The sequence below is a fragment of the Drosophila takahashii genome, chromosome 2L, assembly GCF_030179915.1.
Source record: "Drosophila takahashii strain IR98-3 E-12201 chromosome 2L, DtakHiC1v2, whole genome shotgun sequence".
In the NCBI taxonomy this organism is placed as follows: Eukaryota; Metazoa; Arthropoda; class Insecta; order Diptera; family Drosophilidae; genus Drosophila; species Drosophila takahashii.
Window position 1 is genome coordinate 8,213,227 of NC_091678.1, and position 24,377 is coordinate 8,237,603.

The 24,377-nt window shown below is 38.9% G+C and overlaps 1 protein-coding gene across 1 annotated transcript; it reads right to left on the minus strand.

Annotated features, from left to right (window-relative positions):
• Positions 1–2,754: 2,754 nt before the first annotated feature.
• LOC108063193 (platelet-derived growth factor receptor alpha-like) lies at positions 2,755–23,938 on the minus strand. The gene is given in 20 exon segments (XM_044395228.2): positions 2,755–3,754; positions 3,869–4,019; positions 4,077–4,149; positions 4,208–4,454; positions 4,517–4,786; positions 5,449–5,675; positions 6,037–6,112; positions 6,115–6,195; positions 6,260–6,739; positions 6,806–7,261; positions 7,326–7,635; positions 7,711–7,737; positions 7,936–8,405; positions 8,467–8,650; positions 8,708–8,856; positions 9,239–9,466; positions 10,027–10,183; positions 10,928–11,436; positions 13,578–13,782; positions 23,754–23,938. Coding segments are annotated over 19 exon segments (4,746 nt in total). The 5' UTR covers positions 13,648–13,782; positions 23,754–23,938; the 3' UTR covers positions 2,755–3,173.
• Positions 23,939–24,377: the final 439 nt, after the last annotated feature.

Sequence of the window (24,377 nt, forward strand, 5' to 3'; positions counted from 1 at the left end):
TAGATATTCACAATTTTATACGTTGATTTTTAATGTAATTAATTTTTTTATTTATTCATAAATTTAAACAATTTATAGAGCGTCCTAGCACCACACGAGATGACGAGCTCGGTAGACACTGACTTCAATCCATAACGACCCGAGAGGGAATGGAGGTTTATGCTGATTTATCCGAGTAGCGCCACCATTATCGCTTACTTACGACACACAAAGGAATACCAGAACAATCACATGAATCCTGCCCATAAAATAGCGATAGATAACGTTAAAAAAGTTCATGTTGAACCATTTTATAAGGGTATTTTTATTTTTTGGGTTCGATTAAAATTAAATAAAAATATTTTCTTCTACGATGCATTTTTGATCCAAAGACATATTATGTCCTTAATTTTTAGGACACTCATCATGTTTTTGTGAATTGTTTTGGAATTTTTAAAATTGTTTTTCTTCCTTCCTTCACAGTGACGATTCACAAACAGTGCCCAAACCTGTCACTATTTTACGTAACGCATAACTATTTTTGAGCACAAGTGACCCTTGCTTTAAAAATATTTATACATGGGCGTAAGTTAAAAGCTGGAGGGGATTACACTTCAGGCATTTCAGCCCCCAAAGATTAGTAGGCTACGCTCATGTGCTTATATTCAAAGCAAAACTACTTAGATCGTTTAGAAATATGTTATTTAAAATTGTGACAGGTTTGGGCACTGTTTGTGAATCGTCACTGTGAAGGAAGGAAGAAAAACAATTTTAAAAATTCCAAAACAATTCACAAAAACCTGATGAGTGTCCTAAAAATTAAGGACATAAGGTGTCTTTGGATCAAAAATGCATCGTAGAAGAAAATATTTTTATTTAATTTTTAAACGCTGTTCACAAATGAAGATTTTTAAACTTTGCTGTGACTTTAAAATTTTGAATGCGCCCACCTCCTCTTGTGGTTGAGTTAGATTGAATTTTCCAAAACGACCGTATAAAAGAGACATGTAACTATTTAATTCCGAAAAGATTACCAAAATTGGTTGACCACTCTTGAAGATATATCCCAAAAGACGAAGAAAATTTGTGATTTTCTTAAATTAAAGATACCGCAAATACCAGAGCTGATGGACTATAGGCGTAGTGGCAACTTATGCTTAGAAAAGCCTAATTTATCGAAATAAAATGGTGGCAGGCCTGGACATCGACCCATGTCACATTTTGTCGGCCTGTGTTATTTGTATTAATAAATCATGTGTAATTCATGGCTTTTTTTGTCACATCATAAAATTCCTTTGGAATAAAATCATATGTATATCGAAATATGTGGGTTTTTTAAAAAGAGATTTGCCCTAAATTACTTACGTGCATTGCTACACGAGATCCAAACGAACAGAAGCAGGGGCAGCAGAATTCTCCTCAGGAGCACAGTCATATCCCCCATTTGATTAATGGCTTGTTTTTTGTAGCTTTATTTTTCTAAATATTCACAATTTTAAAACATTTGGCTCGCACAAAGTTGGAGTTATCATTTATAGCGCTTTAAATTACCTTTTTGAAGTTCAATAAATACACTATATTACAAAGTAAAACTCATGGAAAGAACCGAAGCGATAGCGATTGATGCCAAATTCTGGATCGCGATGAATTCATTATTGCTTTATTTTTTTATACGTTTATTTTTAATCTAATTAATTTTTTAATATATTCATAAATATGAAAAGTTCCTTTTACAAATTTATATAGAGCGGCTCACCACACGAGCTCACGAGCTGAGTAGACACTGACTTCAATCCGAATTTCGCGCACAAACGAACATCATAATGACCCGAGAAGGAATGGAGGTTTTTGCTGAATTTTCGGAGTAGCGTCACCATTATCGCTTGCTAACCACACACAAGGGAGTTCCAGATGAATCACATAAATTTCCCCGATTCTGCCCATAAAAAAGCGAAAGGTCCAGGTTGGTTTAATTTAAGATTTATTTATAATAAGTACCTACGGTTCAAATGGCATAGAAAGAGTTTGAGAGGGCGACACCGCGTGGAAATCAATAGATATCTGCTGTGATGGGCCGATCCACTTGGCCTAGTTGACAATTCAATTGACACCTTTAACAGCTGAAACTCCGTAAAAAAGTTATACCAAATACAAGTTTTAGGGGACATTTTTCTGTTTAAAGTAAGAAGTAGATGAAGTCCGAAAATTTTGGACGAAATACGTAAGTTTTTAAAAGTTTTCTGGGCATTGCTTGGTCACCGATATATTAGGCGATAGTATCAGACATAAAATTTAGTGGATATTACTTAAATATCTCTAAAAAAAAAGTTTGAATTAAATTGAACACATTTCTTAGAAATTTTAATTAATATTCTGATGACAAGAACCCATCCTTATAAATTGAGAACAACATTTTTTTTTTTAAACAACAACTGTTAATTACGCTTTTTTGAAATACTGAGTCATGATGCGTTTTTTCATATCCATTGCCTATTTCCGGCAAATAACTTTACAAAAAATGTACAGGGAAAATAAAATAATCCAAATAATAACAATACAAATTGAATGTGTCATCCCAGCTTATTTCAGCATTAAACAAAAATTGCCTACCAAGATTTTAAGAACATGCAAATCGTTCAGATATAGAGCGGATTTTTTATTTGTTTGCTTGTCTCTTTGTTTGGAGCTAAAGACACTTAATCTGAAGAACGAACTCTTGGAATACGACGCATTAGGAAGGATGAGAAAAATTACATAGAAGATAAAAACCACATGTTTCTATACTTGTTATACCCATTGTATTTGAGTAGTCGAAGGTACATGCATACAAATTACAAGACATTCAGTTACATAGATCAGCTTAGGCTTAGGTCTAGACTAAATTAAAACATGAAATGGCATTAATAGTATATAACATGGAGTGAGTGTGGGTGGTCTTAGGTCTATATCAGAATCTTGACAATGCCACTTGGTAGTATTGTTCCTTTAAAGGCCCCTAAGCAGTTGAGTTGAAATTTTAACTAGTTACTAAGATTATTACGTGCTGAATTATGTTTTAATCAATTGGTTTTCCTAATGGCTGACAGTTTCTTTCATCATTGATATAGTTTAAAATTGCCTACTTTAAGTTCCACTTAAAACTCCAACTGAGCTGTGTAGAGGTCCTAAACTAAAACTAATGGCTCCGGGACTTGCTAATACCTTCGCTGCTCCTTCTCGTTGACGGTGGACAGTGGCTGGTAGCTGGGATTCGAGAAGGCTTCCGTGGGGGCTCCAGGTGCTCCACCACCACCCCCACCTCCAGTTGTGGTCTTGCCGGGTATATTCTTCCTGGGTGGCTTCACATTCACGTAGTTCTCAACGGACTCCCCGTTGAGTTTTGTCTCCACATGATGGCGGGGCGAAGGCGTCGGAGTGACGTACTGCTGCTTGAGGGCCTGATTGAAGCGCCTGCCCTGCTCCGGACTCTCCGGATGGCTGTCATCCGATCCCGTGGAGCGGCGATGCAGCATGGGTATCTCCTCCGGAGCCTGGTCCGCCGCATCCACCGTCGGCAGGCCGTTCTTCCTGCGGAGCGGCTTACTCGATCCGTTGTTCAGATTATTGCTCAACGTCGGCGACTGCCGCTCGCCTGGGAAATTGAAAGTGGTTTCGCTTGAGAAGTCCGGAAAGTCGGATGCCCCGTTTTCGAGGCGCGTGGGTGAGAATATGGCTGTGCTGGCATCGGGTTCGGTGTCCATGTTCATCGGCATGTAGTCATCCGGCATTTCGATGTCTGAGTTAGTGTGCCAGCGCGTGTGGATGTGCATTTCGATGGGCGGATGAGTGGGAGGTGAGTGTGCAGAGTTAGTAACCTGATCCATGGCCATGGAATAATCATAATACTCACGGATCTTGGGCACTATGAGGTTATTCACGTAGCGCGGAGCAGCGGGCGCCACTTCGTCGGGGGATCCCATGAGAGCCAGGTAATCCGTAGACTGCGTCTTCATGTACTCCATGTTGCTCTGCATGTACGGGTTGTTCAGGTCTAGGTAGTGCTGCGAAGTTCAGATATTACACATAGGTTCTTTATAACAAAGTGTTTCTCCACTTACATTGGCTACATCTTCGCCCAGCATATTGCCAAAACGCTTCTCCAGCTCAGCGAACAAAGGTCTGCTCTCAGGACTGGAATAATACATTGGATAATGAAGTCTATTTAATATTAAGCATATGTTTCTTTTACTTCTTCCGCCAGCACTCCAGCATAATCTCGTAGAGCTCCTGATTCGCGTACGGAGGCTTCTCCATGCGGTAGCCATCGTTCAGTTTGTTGAACAGGTCGTTGGGTTCTATGCCCGGATAAGGAACCTTTGCCAGCGAGAACATCTCCCAGAGGACAATTCCGTAGGACCAAACGTCGCTGTAGGTGCTGAAGACATGATCACTCAGCGACTCCAGCGCCAGCCACTTAATGGGCAGTTTGCTACTCTCTAGAAATTGAAGGATTGTTTGTTTAAAAAATCTAAAAATATATCCTGTAGTTCTCATATACCTGACTTTTTGTAGTTATCCGTTCGATACATGGATCTGGCCAGACCAAAGTCGCAAATCTTCACGACATTGTTCTCGCAGAGGAGAATATTTCTGGCGGCCAGATCGCCGTGCAACACCTTCTTCGAGGACAGGTAATCCATGCCACGGGCCACTTGGAATGCCCAACTGATCAAGTCAACGGTGGTCACTGTCATCGCCTCCGTGGAGTCTGTCTTGTAATTGGAACGCCAGGCGGGTTGTATGGAGTTATTGGACATTATTTGATCATCTGAGGAATATGAATGGGATTATTTTAATTTCTCACTCTATTTTAAGTATATTAAAAATAAATATTATGCTCCTAAATTGATTTCAAATACTATTTGTGCTTTTAAAAAATGTTCGGCCAAAGGACTTCAGTTTCCAGTGTCATTTTTATCCATTAAATTTAGTATTGTCTACTAGTTTTAATTTGACAAAATAATAAAAAAAAAAAATAAATAAAAAAATAAAAAAAAGTTAGTCAATGGGTTTAAGTCAGTGATCGCCGCACTTCTGACACCTTTGGTTTAAATGGAAGACATCTGGAGACATCCATATATTATTTTCTATCATATATTGTCTACTAGTTTTAATTTGACAAAATAAAAAAAAAAAATAAATAGGTACAAAAATAAAAAAAGGATTAAAAATGGAAGACATCTGGAGACATCCATATATTATTTTCTATCATTTTAATATCTTTTTTTTTCGATAACATAAAATTTTATTTAAACGTTGATCAACCAAATAAATGGTTATAAAACGCATAATTTAGAACAAAGAAACAAATAACCGGAAACATAACATGTGTGTGGAAGTAACAATTTTATGACATTAACAGTTCTACATTATTGTCTCAAGACGCGGGTGTGGTGTCGTCCTCTAATAGTAATATAGATAGGGACCTACCTTCCGGCACTGTGGTCATCACGGTGGCACAGGTGTCCATCTGTCGGTCGTAGCTGTAGGTGGCGGATCCGGATCCGGGGCGTCCGGCTCGGGTGCCCGATCGGGGATCATTGTCCGAGTTCCTGCGGTGAGGTGGCGGTTGCGTGTTATTGTTGTGCGGTTCATTGACGTACGAGTGGATCGGGAAACCGATATTGGCGTACTTCAGGCCACCACCGTTCGCATCGCTGTTAGTTGGAGTTTAGTCGCCACCACAAGGACACAGGGGGATTCACATAGAGCGGGGAGCACAGAGGAGGAGACCACAACCAGGAGCGGGATCACAAGCACAGGTGCAACAACATTCAGTGTTTTTGGTGGGTGAGTGTGTGTTGAGTTTAGCAAGAGTTTATCATAAAGTGGATCGTGTTTTGTTGGTAGTTAGTCGGTGGTTAGATTTTATCATAAGAGTACCAAAACCAAGAATAAAACAATACAAGAGTTAGTCAGCACAACGGTTATCTTAACTAAGGTTTAGTTTACGTTGGGGTTACTTTTGATTTCAGGTTTTTAAATTATTAGTCACTTTAATGGCCCGTGAAAACTTACCGGTGCAGGTCGAAGTTGTCCGAAATGCGCTGGGTCATGATGCTGGGATCTATGTGATCGGAATCCGGACTGACAGGTTGATAAAGCTCTTCCTGTTTCTCAAAAGGAAGTCCTGAATATTGCCAAAGCGACAGTACTCAACAATGACCATAAGTTCGCCTAAATGTTAGGTATATGATTGTGTAAAAATTAAATTCTATTATTAGAAGTTCATTCAACTTACGTTTCGCAATATTTTTGGTGACGGCTCCCAGGAGGTTGACCACATTCAAGTGCTGGCCCAGATGGACCATAATCTTGAGCTCGGAGACCAGTGCCCTCACCACCTCGTTGTCTGCCGTTCGCTTGACCATCTTGACCGCCACCGTGGTGACGGGCTCCTCCTTTCGGATTCCCCTGGCCTCTCCCTTGAGCACCACGCCAAAGGCTCCGGCTCCCAGCTGCTTGCCCAGCTTCAGGTTGTCCCGCGGGAACTCGAATTCCCGATTGTAGGGCAAGAGCTCCGCCTGCTCGTCCAGGGTCAGGTCGGGATTAATGTGTCCCACGGCTCCCTCCTCGAAGTTGGCCAAACCAGCTGCCTTCAGCTCCTTGTGCCTCTTGTGCTCCTTCTGGTAGCGAACGGCCAGGAAGAGACACAGGCTGATCAGGATGAGGAAGAGGATCACACCGAACCACACCCAGGCCATGCTGATGCCGGGTAGATCTATAAAATATCGTAGAGATACCCAGCTTTATATATGTGATCATCCTAAAAGTTAATCCGACTTACCCGTAATGACCACCGTGAAGGTCCTCTCGATTCTGTTCAACCGGTTCTCCACCACACACCTGTAGACGCCTTCGGCCAATGGATTGATGTTCGTAATTCGCAGCGTGGAATTACTTTCTGTGACGTATTCGTATTTCAAGATCTCTGCGTCCAGATCCTTATCGTCCTTGTACCAACGCACCGTGGCCAAGGGAATGGCTTTCGAGTCGCAATCCAAATCCACTCCTTCGCTCAATTTTCGCTTTATTTTCGAGTGGGTACTCAAGCTGTTATTCACCCACACAGGAGCGAAAGGATCGTTGACGCTCAAGGATATCTCGCGACTGCTGTACATGGAGATATTCCTGTTGTCATAGGCCCTGCACTCGTAGGTTCCTTGATCGCTGTCGGCTATCGAAGATATATGTATAGTGCTCTTGTAGGAGTACTTGGTGCGACTTGTCTCGATTCGAAGAACTGAGGGCGTAAGTATTTTAAATTATTAAAAATGAAATTTAACATTGAATAGAGAAAGTCTTACGTTCGGACTCCGTCAAATCATTGGCATTAAAGAGCCACACAAGATTGCCGTCGAAGTGATAGGCCAGCGCTTCGCAGGTGAAGCTCACATCTTCTCCCTTGGCGATCTTGTGATTCTTATCGAAGCCATGTATCGTCATGTTCTCGGATATATCGCCCAGCAGCACGTGAGCCTTCTGAGTGTTCCTTCTAGCCTGTCCATTCACCAGATTTTCGGCGATGCAAGTGATAATTCCTGGCTCGGTGGGCAGGAAGGACACTGTGTATATAGTTTCCACACTCAGTTTTCCGGGTCTCGGCTTGGACTGGAACTGTGGGTGGTGTAAAAGGGGGTTTTAGATTGTAATGGAATGGATTTCAATGAAAATTGTAAGCAAAAAATATACCTCATATTTCTCCCGTACACTTGGTATCTGCAGGACGAAAACACCAAACACCGAACCATGGGACGACACAGGAAAAACAAATGAATGATGATTAGGGGACAAATACAAATATATTAAGCCTAAATATAACATTTATAGACTTTAAGAAGTTTTTGAAAAATTGTATATATTCCTTAACCGACATCAATAAAGCACACTTAATATATAGACCATTGAGGTACTTACGCTGAAGTTCTGATAGTGCGCTTCACAGGTGGGCCAACTGGGTTCAAGTTTGCAGGGTCGGAATAAGAAGGTGACTATCGCCGGCGGATAGGCACGAACGTTGCACTCCATGTGCGCCACGGATCCCGCCTGGACGTAGACGTCCGACATGCCCAAGTTTGGACCATCCATCACACTCACTTTGTACTCCTTATGCACGCTCCCCTTGGAGTTGGTTCCTTTAAGGATGTAGGTGCCACTGTCCTGCAACTGGGCATTCAGCACCTGAAGCATTGTACCCAACTCCTCGGAAATAATCTTAAAATTATGCTCCGACTGTCGCACCTCCGAACCGTCGGGCTTAAACCAGCTAAAGGTAGGAGTGGGATATCCCTCGAAGTTGGCCCTCATCTGGATGGTACGATTAGCCAATTCTTGGACATTGTAATGGCCCGAGGGCTCGAACACATTCAGGTAGCTTTCGTTTGGTCCTGTAGATATCGGTGTAAAATATTATATATATTTTCTTATTTTTTTTTTTTTTTAACTCACCGATAACCTTAATCATATAGCTGACAAATTGTGTTATATCCTGGGTTTTATCTATTGTTATACACTTGTATGTACCGGAATCTGAACGCTGGGCATTGAATACCGTCAGAGTTCTCCTACCCATCTGGTGAGTGCTGTTCCTTGTCTTGGGATCGGTTTCTGCGGCGCTAAATCTAAAGCGGCTCTGCGAAAGTGGTTAATCTTTAACATATTTCGTTTGCTGGCATTGCATTTCACTTACCTCATCGTGAGCCGGAGTCTGCCACTCAATTTCGTACAGGGAATCAACGAAGGCGGACTGTTCGCAAACCAGAGTAAAATTGGAGTCAGTGATGACATGATGATCCACAGTGGTCTTAATCACGGGCTTTGGCAGGGGTTTGCCGCTTTCTGTGGCGTTGTTAGAAAGTTTAGCTTTATTAGATACCCTTCGCAAAGGTCTGGGGCTTGCCAGCAATGCTGCAGCTTCATGCAGATGGAGGGGGGGTTAGACATAGACGTGGACACAAATGGGTTAACGTTTCAACAGCACTTAGGTGGTAGGTGTTAGCCGGGATTAGTAACAAATAAGCTATGTAGCTACAGCAGTTAAATCAGTCCATAACCGAATAAAATTGAAACCAAAGCCAGAAGGTAAGGGATGCAAAACATGACGTACAGCCAGGACAACACAATAACAGAACGGAACAGAAGAACAGATCAACATGAGATCAACAACACATCAACAACACATCAACAACATTTCAACAACAACAGCCAGGACAACACTTACGCCCCGGTCTGGGTGAGGGCGACGATCTCATCGGTGCCAGGCGGACTGGACTTCGCCTTGCCCGATCCCGGGATAGAGCTCCATCACCATCACCATTGGTTAGTGCCACTTTACCCGTCGATTGGTTAGTAACATCGCCATCGGTGCCATCTGGTGCATACGCATACCCCATGTTAGTCAAGGCCCCCGATGTCGGTGGGCTGGTACTGGGACTTTCCGATCCGGTTTCTGGAGGAGTTAGCAGATTAACGTGACAGTGGGTTCGGGTAGTCAATCAATATTTTTTTAATTTTCAATTTGGTGAGCAAGAAACAGTGGGGGGAACATAAAGTTGAAGAAATACCTTGGGTTAGCACACTTATTAAACTTGCAGGCAGTGAGATTTTCAAACTTATATTGAATTTTAAATGGTGATTTAAGAAATTTTTTATATTTATTGTGATATGAAGAATGAAAAATATTCAATATTTAAGAATTTAAGCATTAAATACCCAATTCCATTTCTATATTTTTTTTAATTATAATAAAAAGCCCTACTTAATTTTAGGTGAGTTCGAACTTGCGTGCAATAAAATTTTGTGTATTGGCTATAGTGAATGATTAAAGCCATGAATTTGGAAGAGAATAGAATTGCAAAGATTAGATCCGTGGCCTCGGGAAAACCATAACCTTAACCGCTTCAAATGATCGATTTCAAAAAGGAGAAGCAATATTTACGACATGTATAGACGGAAATCACAAATCACAAACTTTGGGGTGCAAAAACTCACTATCAATGTGACCGTTACCAATAAAGAGCACTTCTATGCTGGTATACTCCTCTTCGTTGTGCGGGAAGGGTGAGATTGGACGACAATAGTAGTCGCCGCCATCCGTGATGCTGCGGATTTCGATGGTGAATCCCCGTTTCGGATTGTACCGACCGACAGATTTGCTGGAATATTTCTGCACAGAGGCAAATTGGTCAGAAATCGGGTAATAAAAAGGAAGGCCTAAAAAGCGTCCTATCAATGCAGTTACGGACTTGGAACTGGTTTGTTAATACTACAATATATAGGTATGAAATCTAGGGAATGGGCTATCTGTACAGTATAGAATATATATACATTTGTGGATCGTATGGGCTTAGCTACAAAATCATTTTAAAACAAAACTGTGACATACTCTCTGTGTACAGAACGTCAAAAACTGTAGAATTTATCGTCGATTTGCATAAGATGTAACCGGTAAAACGGTCAATGATTCGGAAGGTGAAGCCCCATCTGGGGTGGTAGTTCATTCTATCGAAGAACTTGGGACTTCCCTGAATCTGACCTTTCGAAGGTATCTTCCAATGAGGATTCTGCATGCCAAAAAAAATAAATTTATAAGTTCTTAATAAATATACTAATTTAATCATATTCTCTTTTACTCCGGAGTAAAGCATTTTTAGGATTACCATTTCGGAATTACAAAGTCAGTTTAATAATAATTATTATAATCGGTCGAAAGAAATAAGAAAATTCACATAACTCCGTTATTTCGTACAAATAGTCGTATATCTCAAAAGATATCTTAGCTTTAATACTAGTTCTTATTCGATCGACGTCCAAAAACAAAAATATTGATTCTTTCTATATAAATCCCTTCTTTTTTGGTTTATTAAACTATGTGAGATGTATTTAAAAACAAATTATATTTGCAACTTACATCTCCAGTATTGGTTTCTAGCCACACTTCAGTGTCGGGCATCGCTGGTTTACAGGGTATGACCACGTCGGTGTATTGCAAGGCTTTCACCACGCTGGTGGTGGATGCCAACTTATTGGCTTGGTCGTCCACATACACGTACATGGAGCTGGCATGGCCCTGGTTGACCAGCTCGACCATCGCCTCGTCCGACTTTTCGGCGATCTTGTTAAGCTCCGCGTCTTTCACGCAATAATAGGCACCCACGTCTTCGGCCGACACATCTAAAAGTGTAAGGCTGGACCCAAATGGTCGTGACGGATCCTGCTCGGCATTATCAAACGAATCCCCCTTAAATTCCTGCATTTGGTAGTTAGATGAGCTGCTCCACCAGCTAATCGTCTCGTTGGCCTCGCACTTCAACGTGGTGATTTCCTGGGAGTCCAGAACCATGTAATTCTTGCAGGGCGTCATCAGGGGAGCTCCATTCTCGCCGCCGCAGTTATCGGTACTGTCGTCGTCGATGGGTACTGAAAAATTTGGAGAGAATATGTTGTAAATTTGTTAAAAAAATGTTGTATTATTATTAAAAATAAACTAAAATATTGTGATATTTGTAGTATCCAGGTTATTATTTTCTTTATGAGGTCCAATATGGATTAAATTTATTGTGGGAATATTGTTTTCGGTGCACAGCAGAAGGTCAACTGTACACAGAGAAAAAAAACTAAGAACATTGCACTCAAATCAAGAACATTCGTTCTTAAAAACCGGGTAAGCACAAATGTTCTCATTTCGAGTTAAATGTTCTCAATATCAGAACGAAATGGTGTTAGCTAAAAATCCGACATTAAGTTCACTTCGTTCTATTTTCAAGTTGATTTTGTTCTTAATTCAAGAACATTTTTAAATCAAATGGATACAAATATAAGTTCATTTGTTCTATTTTCAGCACTTTTTGCTCTCAATTCTATAGCATTTTGAGTTTGATTTTAGCTAAGGATAAGAGTAATTTATAAGTAATATTAAAAAGGTAGTTGTCCATTACACCTTATAAAGGTGCGCGTTGCACTTGACTTCCAGCTAGTGTGGAAGTTCATTAAAGACTTAAGCCAGAAAAAAAGTCTTAAAGTCTCAGAATCTGAATTGGGCTCGGTTCATGAAGGGCTAGAACCAGTTGGGAATTATATATAAGACGAAAAGGGCAGATCTAATGGTAAAGTCGTATTGGAGCAAATTAAAATGGTCTAGTGCCTTCTAGGCGTCAAACGAAAACATCCTAACGCGTTCTAGGAAATCCAAAAAAATTAGAGAATAGAGTTTTGAATCATTTTAAGTTGAAATGCAAATTAATTTTTGTTCTTTCTTTAGTCTTTTTCGTTCTCAAACTAAGAACATTTTCAGATATTGTGGTTTTTGAGAACCAAATCGATTTGATTTAAGAACCATGTGCTAAAATAATAACGATTCGTTCTTATTTCAAGAACATTTTAAGCTCAACTAGATTTTAAGAACCAATTCAACTTAATTTAAGCACATTTAGAACATTTTAAACTTGAAAAAGGCCTTTTTATTTTTAAGAACATTTTCAACTCAGATGAGAACGTCAGAATTTTCTCTGTGTACGCGTTCATTGTTCATTGATCGCTCGAATGCCCTACAACGGAACACTTCACTTGCCGCTTTATCTATTGCCGAGTTCTAGCCTCCGGTTTCCCTCTTCGGCGACAATCCCCATCCCCAGCCACTGGTGGCGCTATAATAATGACTTCAAGTGATTTGCGGTTGAGCGACCCTCTAGGGAGCGTCATGGGCGCAAATAAACAATCCTTCACCGATCCCAAGTCTCATATATAATTGATCAGGGTATCCCAGTGACTGCGCCTCTGTTCTTGCAGCTCAACTAGTTTGTTTTGCCTCTTTTGCTTCGGAATCAATTATTTGTTTACAGCGATAACAATTGAGTTGACGATGGGCATTATATTATGCTCGCCGCACTGCCTCGTGCTCTAAGTACATATATGTATGTGGTTTTTTAAGAAAAAAAAATAGGAAGAAACATAAAAATAGGCGACACAATATCACCATAATAACTAATGAAGGCGACACTTGAGTTGGATAGACAATGGCCACGTCTCGTCTAGAATTCGGAGGTTTATCAACTTAAGTTCAAAGTTCGAAGCGGTGTCTGTAGACTGGAACACTGGGATCTGTCTGGACTGGTTGAAGCTCAAAGATGAGCGGATTATGGCATCGCACAGGAAAAAAAAGTGATACAATGCAATACAATTAATTTTCAAATGTGTATTTTACAATTTGGTATTTTGTAAAATTTTTGTATTATTATTAAATATTGAAATCCGTATAGATTTTCGATCAAAATATTATAGTTAAATAAAAATATATATTTGCAAGCCCCTGACATTTCTGAGAATTTTTCTCAGTGCATTTAATTATAAAGAATTTCAGATTGTGACAGGAAGCAACCCACACATAAACATCACTGCATGCTCCCAGATATGTATATTTTCATTTTAATTGTGCAAATTGAAAACGTTAGCCATTGGGTTTTTTCATGGCTTCACCTTATCAGTTCCATAAAATTCTTTTGAATAAAATCGAAACTTGAAAAATATGGGTTTTTCTAAGAAATTTGCACAAGGCTACTTACGTGCATCGCTCCACGAGATCCAAACGAAGAGAAACAGGGGCAGCAGAACTCTCCTCAGGAGCTTTGCCATCTGGACGATTTGTTTGTTTGCTTTGCGGTTATATTTTTTACCAGTTTTATTCTCCTAAATATTCACAATTTTAACACATTTGGCCCAGTAATGCCATGGTCACGCTGGAAGACACTTTGCTCACTTAGCGTTGCACTGCAAAAAAACAAAAGTTGGTTGCCTTCGTTAGAGTTGTAGATTTTTAAATAAATTATATAATAGTATATAAATAATGTTAGCTTGGCACTTTTTGGTATATATTTTAAACATCTTATAATTGGTAAATAAATTGTATATTTAATTTTTAATTTTTTTTTGTTTGCTGCGCTTAATATGTTTGTAATTTAAATTTAACTAGTTCATTTATAAATGATTCCTTGCTTTTTCTTATCTTTTTGTACACGTTATCTCTAAAATTGTGTATTTTTTAATAGTATTTAAAAATTTCAATCCGATTCTCGCGCACAAACGAACAGCATAACGACCAAAGAAAGAATGGAGCTTTCGCTGTATTGTCGGAGTGAAGAGGCGATAAGAATTTCTGTATGGGCTCTGTAGTTCATTCAGACCCGATAAATTTGATAGTCGGGTAGCATTTTGAATTATCTTCGCCAGATATATGCTCACGCATAAACAACAGCAACAACACAATAAGCGAGGCTTTTCTTCATTTTTGTTTTTGGTGTCATATCCGCATTTTGAAATAAGAGTTTCCGGACGATATTTCTTTGAAGGGTGGGGGAGGAATGGGGTGGACCACACCTACGAATTGGGCAACAGGTCATCCAGAGGCTATAATTCACTGTCACACACGATGAGACAGTCTAAGTCACCAAATGACAACGGGACATGCACAATTAAACAAGCTGAGTAGTTGTTGTTTACACGGCGGCAAAAAAAGAAAATAAAATCATAAAAAAGAGCTTTAATAACTTTAATCAGAACTTTACCATACAGTTCTGAAACGTATACATATATGAACATTCCAAAGGGTATTCAATCTTTTTTCTTTCATTCTTTTTATGTTTCTTATTTTTTGTATTGATAACATAATTCTCATCATGTCAGCAAGCTTTACAATTTTATAAAATATGGTGGTAAAACCCAAAACTGTGGCATTTAATCTGCAAATAAGAAATAAAAAGGAGCTCAAAGAAAATAATGTAATCAATTTCTGTAGAAATTTGCTATAAATATTTTTTTTATGATTTGGAAAAGAATAAGAATTTTAATTAGACTGTTTTTAAATACAAAAGGGGAAAGAACTTTTTCTTATTATAATTTTTCATAAGAGATAAGAAATAGAATTAACTATTAGGAATTTTTGTGAGAATTTACTTTACCGTTGTTTGATTTCATTTCAAAAGGAGAAGGTTTTTATACTTTTTAGGTAAATAAATTAATAACTAATTGTTTAAATTCTTTATCCTTTCGTATTACAACTTTTTCCCTGTGTGAGTAACCGGCGCCATCGTTTGCCGGCAATTAGAGCAAACGAGATGGCTTCTGATGGGCCACTTCCGTGGTGGCGCCGTAAAAATGTAATCCCTCTCAGCCGGAGACAACAAGTGTCCCGGCTCCTCGCCTGACATCAATAAACTGGAATTTAATTTGCTGGCAAACTTTGAGGGCACACCTCCAACGCCTTCGTGATGACATTTTGGCCTAGTCAACTTGTTGTGGCTAATTGCCAGTTCGCTTGGCCAGCAAAGAAAGCCATTCATCTTTGTCACTACCAGGACTCGAGGTCAGTTCGCAGCCCCTTCGGGCTGTCGGTTTATTGGCTAATTGAAATTGCTCTGGTTTCACCTGTCCCACATGTCCAGGCCATGAGCATTGCGGATTAAACGCAATCAGCTGGCAAATATTGGCCTGGTCGCTAATCACCTGTGAGGAGTAGCTAATTGCACGATGAAAAGGCGGAAAATGGAGGAGTGGGTTAAAGAGGCTTTGCGGAATACACTTTCTTTAGGGCTTATACTTCAGTCGAGTACTAATAAATTATTATAGTTATTTTTCAATTAGATATTCCTGGCATTTTCTTTAAATATATAATATTAGTTCTTCATAATAATTGTTGAAAGCAAATTTTTATCCAGTTCTTGTTCCGTTTCTGTTTACCACTTCCGCATCAGACAATTTTTAAAAACTTATATGGAAAATAATATAATCAGCACTATTTCAGTAACTGGCACTGTGTTCCAAAATCGTTGTTCCCAAATCCATTATATCTAACCGGATCCGCATCAGGAATTTCCCAAGCGAAACCCCCTATTCAGTAGCAGACAGCTAATCAAATGTGTCTGGTAAAATGCTGCGAGTGCTTGCTGGTCAGGAATATCTTGGACTTTGACGAGGAGAACTTACAACTTTTTCGACTCCTTTTTCTGCCAGTCACTTAATACACAGAAAGAAAATGCCATATGATATGAAAATCAGTTTCAAGACTTTAAATATCTTTAATTTTAAACCGCATAACAGGAAGTTCAATAAATTAAAATATTTAAAGAGATAATATTATCAGATATTTATATCTCAACTGTGGGATTTGCATGTTTGGTTTTTTTATCATATTTTTTTCCCCCATTTTTTTCTGTGCACTGGTTTGTGTTGTCGCTGGAATGCATGTTGTCATGGCGACACGCCCACTTTGCAATTTTCAAGGGCGACTCTGGGCTGTGGCATTTTCCTTCATCCCCGATTGTGGCTATTTATATCTTGGGAACATTTTTTCTGCTGTTTTTTAAGTTCCTCACGTGCCCGTGACGCAAATTACAGGTCGCCCTAATTGCAGTACCAGCTGCAGGCAAATCGCTTTTCAGCTCTGATATTTCTCTGATTGTTTTTTCGCAGCCCACGGAACCCAGGTCGTGCAATTAGCCCGAACATAATGAGGCCAGTTGGCGGGAAGGGGGATCTTCACCATTTTCCCTATCTCTGGTACACATTTCTGCACTTAGTCATTTTTCGTGGGCAAACATAACCCGATTATCGCTTAAAATATCTGCTCCAATTTCGAGTTTATTATCCATTTTTTAACCTTGTTTTGGCTTTTTCACGCCAACACATGAAAATAATGTTAATCGATTCGATGTAAAATATATATTTTTTTAAATATAAGTCTAAGTAGAAAACCCATATGTAATACCTAGAAAGACGTATGTTTTCCCAGTGCATCATTGGAATTTATTGGAATTTTTCATCTGTCTTGTTCGAACAACAGAAAACACATTTTTCCAATAATTGCCTAGTCATTTTACTGATATTTTTCCCCCATGCATTTTTCTTCACACTCTTTCAGATTTCTAAGTAGTATAAGGATTGGGCTTTTAGCTCTTTTGTAAGATAGCGAATGTATGTAAATAATAAATAATAGTTTCTATATCACACAATAATTCATTTAAATAATATAAAGTTTATTAGAATTTTCCATATGTTTTGCCTGTACCATTAATTACTTCGTTTTCTAAAGCATTTTTCTTCACACTCTTTCATATTTCTTAGTAGTTTAAGTGGTCTTGTTAGTTAGCAAATGGAGATAATCAATACTTTTTAATAAAACATTCGCATTATTTAGGTCACTGTTATATTCCTGATGATCGATATCCAACATATGTTTATCACAATCACACAATATTTACGGCCATCAAGTCGTATAAATAATAAAGAATGACGTCATTCCATGGTCGAGTGGCGCCGCCTTAATTCGTTCATTCATTCGCCGATGTCCCTCCATTTAATGATCCCCTTCCCCACCTCCTTGGCCACTCATGTGTGACGTTTGCGTTCACGTTTTCGTTTCAGGCCCCCATGTAAATCTGTTTACCCGAGTGACAATATTTGCGTATTAATTAAACTGCCTCGTTCCCCAGCCAACAAACACCTTCAGTTACACATATTTATATTTATATGAGCACAATATTCAAATATACATTCTACGTTTATATAGTGAATACTATATAGTAAGCAAACCAGTTGAGTGACTGCATTTGTAAGGGGAGAACTTTCCTTGAGAGCAAGTGTCTCCTTGCATTATAATCATCGCATTGATCGAACACTTATTGCAAAATCTTTTGTTTTCAAGAAGTGATCTTGCGGTGAATATAAATAAAAATGTTCAAGGAACTGGGCATTGAAGAGCTTTTAGGGAGCTTACAAGGTAATAAAAACCTACAACTTTTAAGGAAATGAAAACATTACAAAAATTATATTATATTATTTTCTTTATTTTTAATAAATGTCTTTTAACAGTCACGCAATTGTGGTTTTTACTGTAGTTAAAATTGTTGTTGAAAAATATACTAAAAGGTATTACGGTTTAGTGAAATAGTCTAATGATTATAATTTTCGGTTTTAGTTCTACATATTTTATTTTTAAAGTATTATTCATTTCCAAACATTGTATTTTAAAAAGCATGTTTTGACTCTGATATTATTAAGGCCTTATCAAAAAAAGTTAAATTTAATCTACATGTCTGCTAACGATTGTAGGGCTTAGGAGCATTACTCATTCTATTTCTCTTTAGTAATTTTCAAACTTTATTTATTTTAAAACATGTCGTTCGCAGAACCACTTTAGCGCACTTTTGAAGTAAATTTATTCAATGACCCAGTGTTTGTTTATGGGGAGACAAGAAAACTCTTTCATGAGTTTATGCCATAAAAATGGCTGGCCATTTCATGTTTTGGCTCCATCACCATACAACATTCTTATTGGTAGTTCCATGTTTTGCTAGCCAACCACAAAAAAAAGAAACTAATTCCGCCACTTTTTTACGTTCAAACTTTGGACAGTTTAACGCTTTGCCGGGAAAATCTTTCATTATTTGGTTCTTTATGGCCAATAAATGGAAATGTGGCCCAGCTCGTGCTTTTCAGTCGTTGCATGTGCAACAGATTCATTTCGAGGTTTTCGTTGGTTTTCGTTTGGTTTCTGTGGTTTTCTGTCACGTGTTTCGCTCTGCGATTCACGCCCCTACACTCCGAAATTTTCCATTCTACGTGTCTGGCTTCCAAATGCCGACGACCCTCGTCACGGGGAAATTTTCCTCCGACGTTCCACCGCTGTCCATTTTAATTTGGAACTCCTTTCCTCAAATTGAATTTTCTATGGGCCACAACTCAGAGTTTATTTCTGCAATTATCTGGAGTCGAGAAAAAGTGTGTCTCATTGTTTGGATTACCTTTGTTTTTCCCTGCGCCCACAGAAAATTTACGACTCTTTCGCCAGAGTTTTCCTGGCCTTTATTTGATTTTCCCCGTTGACCTTTTGGAGGTGCGTGAATTTGTATTCGTATTTGTGCAAAAGTCAAGTGCTTTTATTATCCTTTGTTTTCCATTTCAATTGAAATTTTGCCCGCAACATCTTAATGGAAAGTTTGGTCGTACCCGAATTCTGCGATTGCCATTGCAATTGCAATTGCAAACATGCCGCTGGCTCTTGGCCAAAATAATGAGCGGCGAGCCCCGAAGAAATACAAAAAGTATCAGGAAATATTTTTATGCATCTCTGCATTGCCTGGAAACGCGGATTTTGGCTGGGGGTTTGCTTTGAAATTCATTAAAATTCAAAAAAGCGGCACGCAGGCAAATGGAAATTTGCAATTTGGGCCAAGCTGAGATTTGCTGCCTCGTAAATCAAACTATTTGTCAATTGCCAGCCATCGGTTAACAACGAGATCGAGTATCGAGATCTGGGCCCAATCTGCCCACCCAGGCTAGGAAAAACCGCGTGTGGGCCTTTTTGTAACTCTCGCTTTTTCTGGGCCTTTACTTTTTGGGCCCAAACCAAACCACGTCTAAACATCGTTCTGCATAATGACGCGACTTTGGCACAGTTTGCGTGTCTTATAATGATAGAGGCTCTGGTGACATGGTAATGTTTCATTACAGCGAATGTCAGCTAATTCCATTAACCGAGAGGCATTCGCTGGGACAACAAATGTCCATAAGTAGGCGTGAGCTAACCAGGAACGCTAATGAACCCAGGGATGTCATAGGAAATGTTAGGGGAAATAACTTCACTAGGAAAATAAAATCGAAATTACTTCTTGCAGCGACACTTTTTTTGCAACAAAGAAAAATAACTTTTAGCCAAGTTTTGGAAAGATATAATTTATTATAAAAGTCAAGCTTGTTTTTGTCGACTAATTACAAAAGATTGATAAATAACACTTAGAATAAATAGTTCAATTAAATTGATTCTAAAAACCTATTTAATTTTCTAGTGAACGCTCAACATAAAAACACATAATTATGATTACCCTTTGTCAAAGGGGTTCATAAAATGTTTTACAACAATTTAATTACTTTAATAAAAACGGACTATTAATTCGCACAAGTAAAAGCTGATGACAGTTCCAAGGTAATTTGTAAGACAAAGTATAAGGAATTAATAGATCTGGACTTGATTAATTAAGCAGACGTTTTGGCGCCATAAGATCGAGGTCACTTTGCTTGGGATGATAGCAGAAGCAGCAGGAACATCTTGTTTAATGTCGCTTGTCGGACTCTAATTAATTGATATATGGTTCCAGTAATTCCCCTCCCCTCTCTTTTTTTATTGACATTTTTGTGTGCTCTTTTTTATTTGGGCAAGTGCAGCTCCCGCTGTGAATTCCGCCCACATACAAGAGCGAGTTTTGCAATTTATGTGTTGGCTTTTTTTTAGCTGTCAGCCACGCCCCCCCTGAACCGCCGCCCACCGCCCACATTCGCAGCTGAGGCGAGAGAAATACGGTCTTCTGTGCCCCGATCTAATGCATTTTTGAAGCGATAGCAGCAGGCAGTCTGCAGCAGGCTAATCTGCAAGACAAATGCATAAACAACACTGGAGAGACAAACAAAAGTAAAGCCTTGATAAGTTTGCAACTGAAAGTGGAACTGGAACTGAAGAGTGGGTGAAGGAAATCAGTGGCAAATCCCCAAGAAGCTGCGAGATTAACGCGGCCCTTATAAGGACTGTTGCTGCGGGCCCCGCGAAGATAGATACACTATCTTGCAGATACCGATACCTTATCGCAGTTTCGCAACGGTCTATCTTTACAGCTTTTAAATGACCAAATGGCGTTATGATAAGGCCAGGAAATAGATACATATTTATATATTTTTCTACCTTTTTCACTACCTTTGTTAAGTAACAGCGAAATTAATTAAATGTCTTTTTTGCATAACGCGGCAAAGAAAGTCAAATGAAATAAAAGTGAAATTACCAGAGCAGGTAATGAATCTCTTAGATGAGTCATTTGGGAAACTTTTTCGTCTCTGTCTTTTTATAAGTTGTGTAACCCTTGATCTCCGGCTGTTGTAAGGGAAAAATAATTTCTTTTATTTTCCATGAACACTGAATAGCCAGTGAAATTGAATAGCTGGCATTCTGCCCAGGCAAAATTATACAACTACAACGCGTGGCGACAACAAGTTGTTGGCCAGCTGCTGCCGGGAAATATTTATATAGAAATGTTATATGCGTTCACTTAATAGCCGACAAGTGTTTAATTTGTTTGTTTTGGGTTCCGCCCGATTAATAAATAAATATAGCCAATGTATATAGCTCATTTCGTGCCTTGCCGTGACCTCAAAACTGAAGCATTGCTCGATGTTTTATTTTGTTTACCCAATGCATTTCTTGCTCGGACATAATTGGGTGATGCATTTTATTTTATTTCACTCCCGACAGAAACAAGATTGCAGTTATATATTTATTTCCATGATTTTCTCAAATGGGGCGAGTTAGTAAGTTTGCAAGTTTGCAAACGGCTTTCCGGAGCTAATGAATGGGTTCTATTCTAGGGCTCAGGTGAAAGCCAAGTGCCTGTTTTTCCGGAGATTTATGGCCGGGCCGTCGTTAAACGCTTACCTTTACCACGCAGACAGCTCCGATGGCCTGGCCAAAAATATTTATTATTTACGTTCTGGCACAGACAGCAGCGGATGTAAAAGAGTCGAAGGTGTCCATTCATAGAATGCCAAACAAGCCGCACAAAGCGGTGTGAAAACGTGTTCAATGTTGGCCGAGACAGGCGGAGATTGTGCACCGAATGGCTTTTATTTATGGCTATTGGTAACCGGCAAATTCAATTAAACAGATATTATCTCAAATGGTTATTTATGTCCCGAATCGCCCAACGAGTTAAGGGGTTTATCTACTGCTATTTCTTAAAACTCTCGCAGCTTAATTCGGAAACTGAAAAATATGCTATACATTTTAGTATAATCTATGAAAAAAAAAACATTTATTTTTTATAATAAATGTAATCTTTTCTAAAGCTACTCATAAGATCATGTGGCACCAATAAATGTTTAATGAACGGAAGTCAAAATCTTTGCGGATTTCTATCCTCTTAAGATTAGAAAGATTTTTGGTCATACTTATCAGTGATTATTTTATTCTTAATTTTGAATTATTTATAAATCAAATCTACCAAAAATTCACAAGATCATATGGCACCAATAAAATTGTTATGAACGGAAGTTCCAATCTCTGGGGATTTCAAAACAAAACATTTTTGTTCCAATTTCTCTGGAGATTTCACAAAAGCTTAAAGCATTTCTGGATTTTACATTTCATTGAGTGGCTGGAAGTCTCTTTTCTTACATAATTCTAAAAATAACGGACTGATAAAGTGACAATAAATAAATTTTTTTTCCGGTGCAGACAAAGTAATTTATTCGTAATGGAGCTCATACTTCAGCATAATCAACTGCAGTAAAGTAACTCTAATTTGACACCAGCAGGGGGTGTGCGTATCTGGTGGATAGCTGGATGGTTGGATAGTTGGCCATAAGCCCCGTCTGATTAATGTGCCATGTGCATAATGGAAAGGTGTGAAAAAGAACTGCAGGTGAGTACTTAGTAAGGAGCACAATTTCCAAGAACCGCTTGTACCCATTGATTTTTCTGGCTTATTACAACAGGTGAATTCGAATTCCGGTAAATATTTGTGCGCCAGCTTGGCCGGCAATTTCTGCTGACATTTTTATGACTCAAGCCTTCGGACTCCTGGATGTTTTCCTCTATTTTCCTCAACACTCCAGTGCGGAAAAGTGATTGACGGCCAGAGGCAACAACAGAAGCAAGAAGAATTAACAGCCTCCCAGCCTTTTGAAGTGGTCAAAGATAAATGGAGCTGTGTAAAATGGGAGGTCTGTATTTAATAAACAAATTGGGCACAGTGGGCAATTGCGGTGGCCCAATTGAAGGCAATGAATTATGGGCCTTTGATTCGATCGGAACTTCTGGATACTGAGTCATGTTGAGGGAAGTGTATTGTTTGGTCAAGAAACCAAATGGAGGAACCGGTTTAAGAAAGTCGTCATATAGATACTCCAATACATACTCCACCAATTCAGCTGGCCAGGCAAACAAAAGAAAGGTGAACTCTTCGATTTTAAACACATATTTTTATTTTCCAGAAAATGTGAATGAGTAAGAGGTGAATCGTAGGATTACCAATATTTCATAGTCTTACGCAGTCTACCGTTTTGCCGCAGCAGCACAAACAACGTGGAGAGATACGTATAACAATTACAGTCACGATCGGCGATGAATCACGATTTTGAATACCTTACTCCGGTGTTTGCAGTCTCGTTTACTTGGAATGCCGTTGACGTATTCAACATAGACATACGCACATATTTGTATGCCCAACACTTATCAATGGAGAACACCAGGCTTTGATAATACCACGCACTCACACTCACACACACTTTCAAAAAGGTCACCGATAATAGATAGGAACACAATCAATATAGGAATCCTATACTATATATGCACAGTGACTTTTTTTGGATTTCTGAATTGCATTGAGTTGAGCAACAGCATTGGCACTAGCACTAAATTCGATTTCGGGGGGTTTTACAATTCAATATCACTCGGAACTCTTGTCAACCACCTGTCGCTGTATTTGTATTCGTATCCGAGAATTCGTATCTGTGTTTCTTATTTACTTTTGCCGAGGTGTGGGTTCTCTCTCATCGATATCTAAACTTTCGACTGCGGATTCATTTGCTTAGCACCTTTGATGCATCACTTATATGTTTACGATGCGATACGGCACGATTTCGGTTTTTGGTTTTCGGTTATCGCAAGTTATTATATATTTTAACCTTCCTAAATAACCGCTTACGTTGTGGATTTTTGTTTAACACTTCTTGCGTGGGGGACTTTTGTATTTGTTGCTCTTCAGAAACAGCAAATAAACTGCGTCGTCGGCAAAGTTTGAACAGTTTGCCACAGAACGGCCGAGTTGAAAGCCCGCGATATGTTATTCCGCTCTGACGTCTGAACAGCTCGAAAAGTTAACGTGAACTAAATAACGAGCTAAAAATTGAATGGAGTCACGCTGCCGAATGACGATGCCAGATTGCTGGAAAAAGGCTTCACGTGGCCAGACGGTGGGAAAAAGATGCCACCAGCGCAGCCAGAATTTTCCGTTGCCGTACTAAATTTTTCAACGGCTTAGTTTTTAGATCGAAATATATTTAAAAATTTTTCTTCGGCATTTTAAAGTTTATTTATTTAGTAAAGAGAAATTTATCAACATTTTAATGACTTGGTTTAACACATAACTAAAATAAATTGTTTAACATTTTATAAAACTTTATAAGTTGCAATAATAAGGGATTTTGGCATTATGCTAAAGTCTTAACTTATACGATTCAAACTACGAAGAGAATATGGTTTGGTCTCATACGAAGCTATATACATAGTTTTGATACTTTCGACCATTTGGTGGATTATATAAATTTAA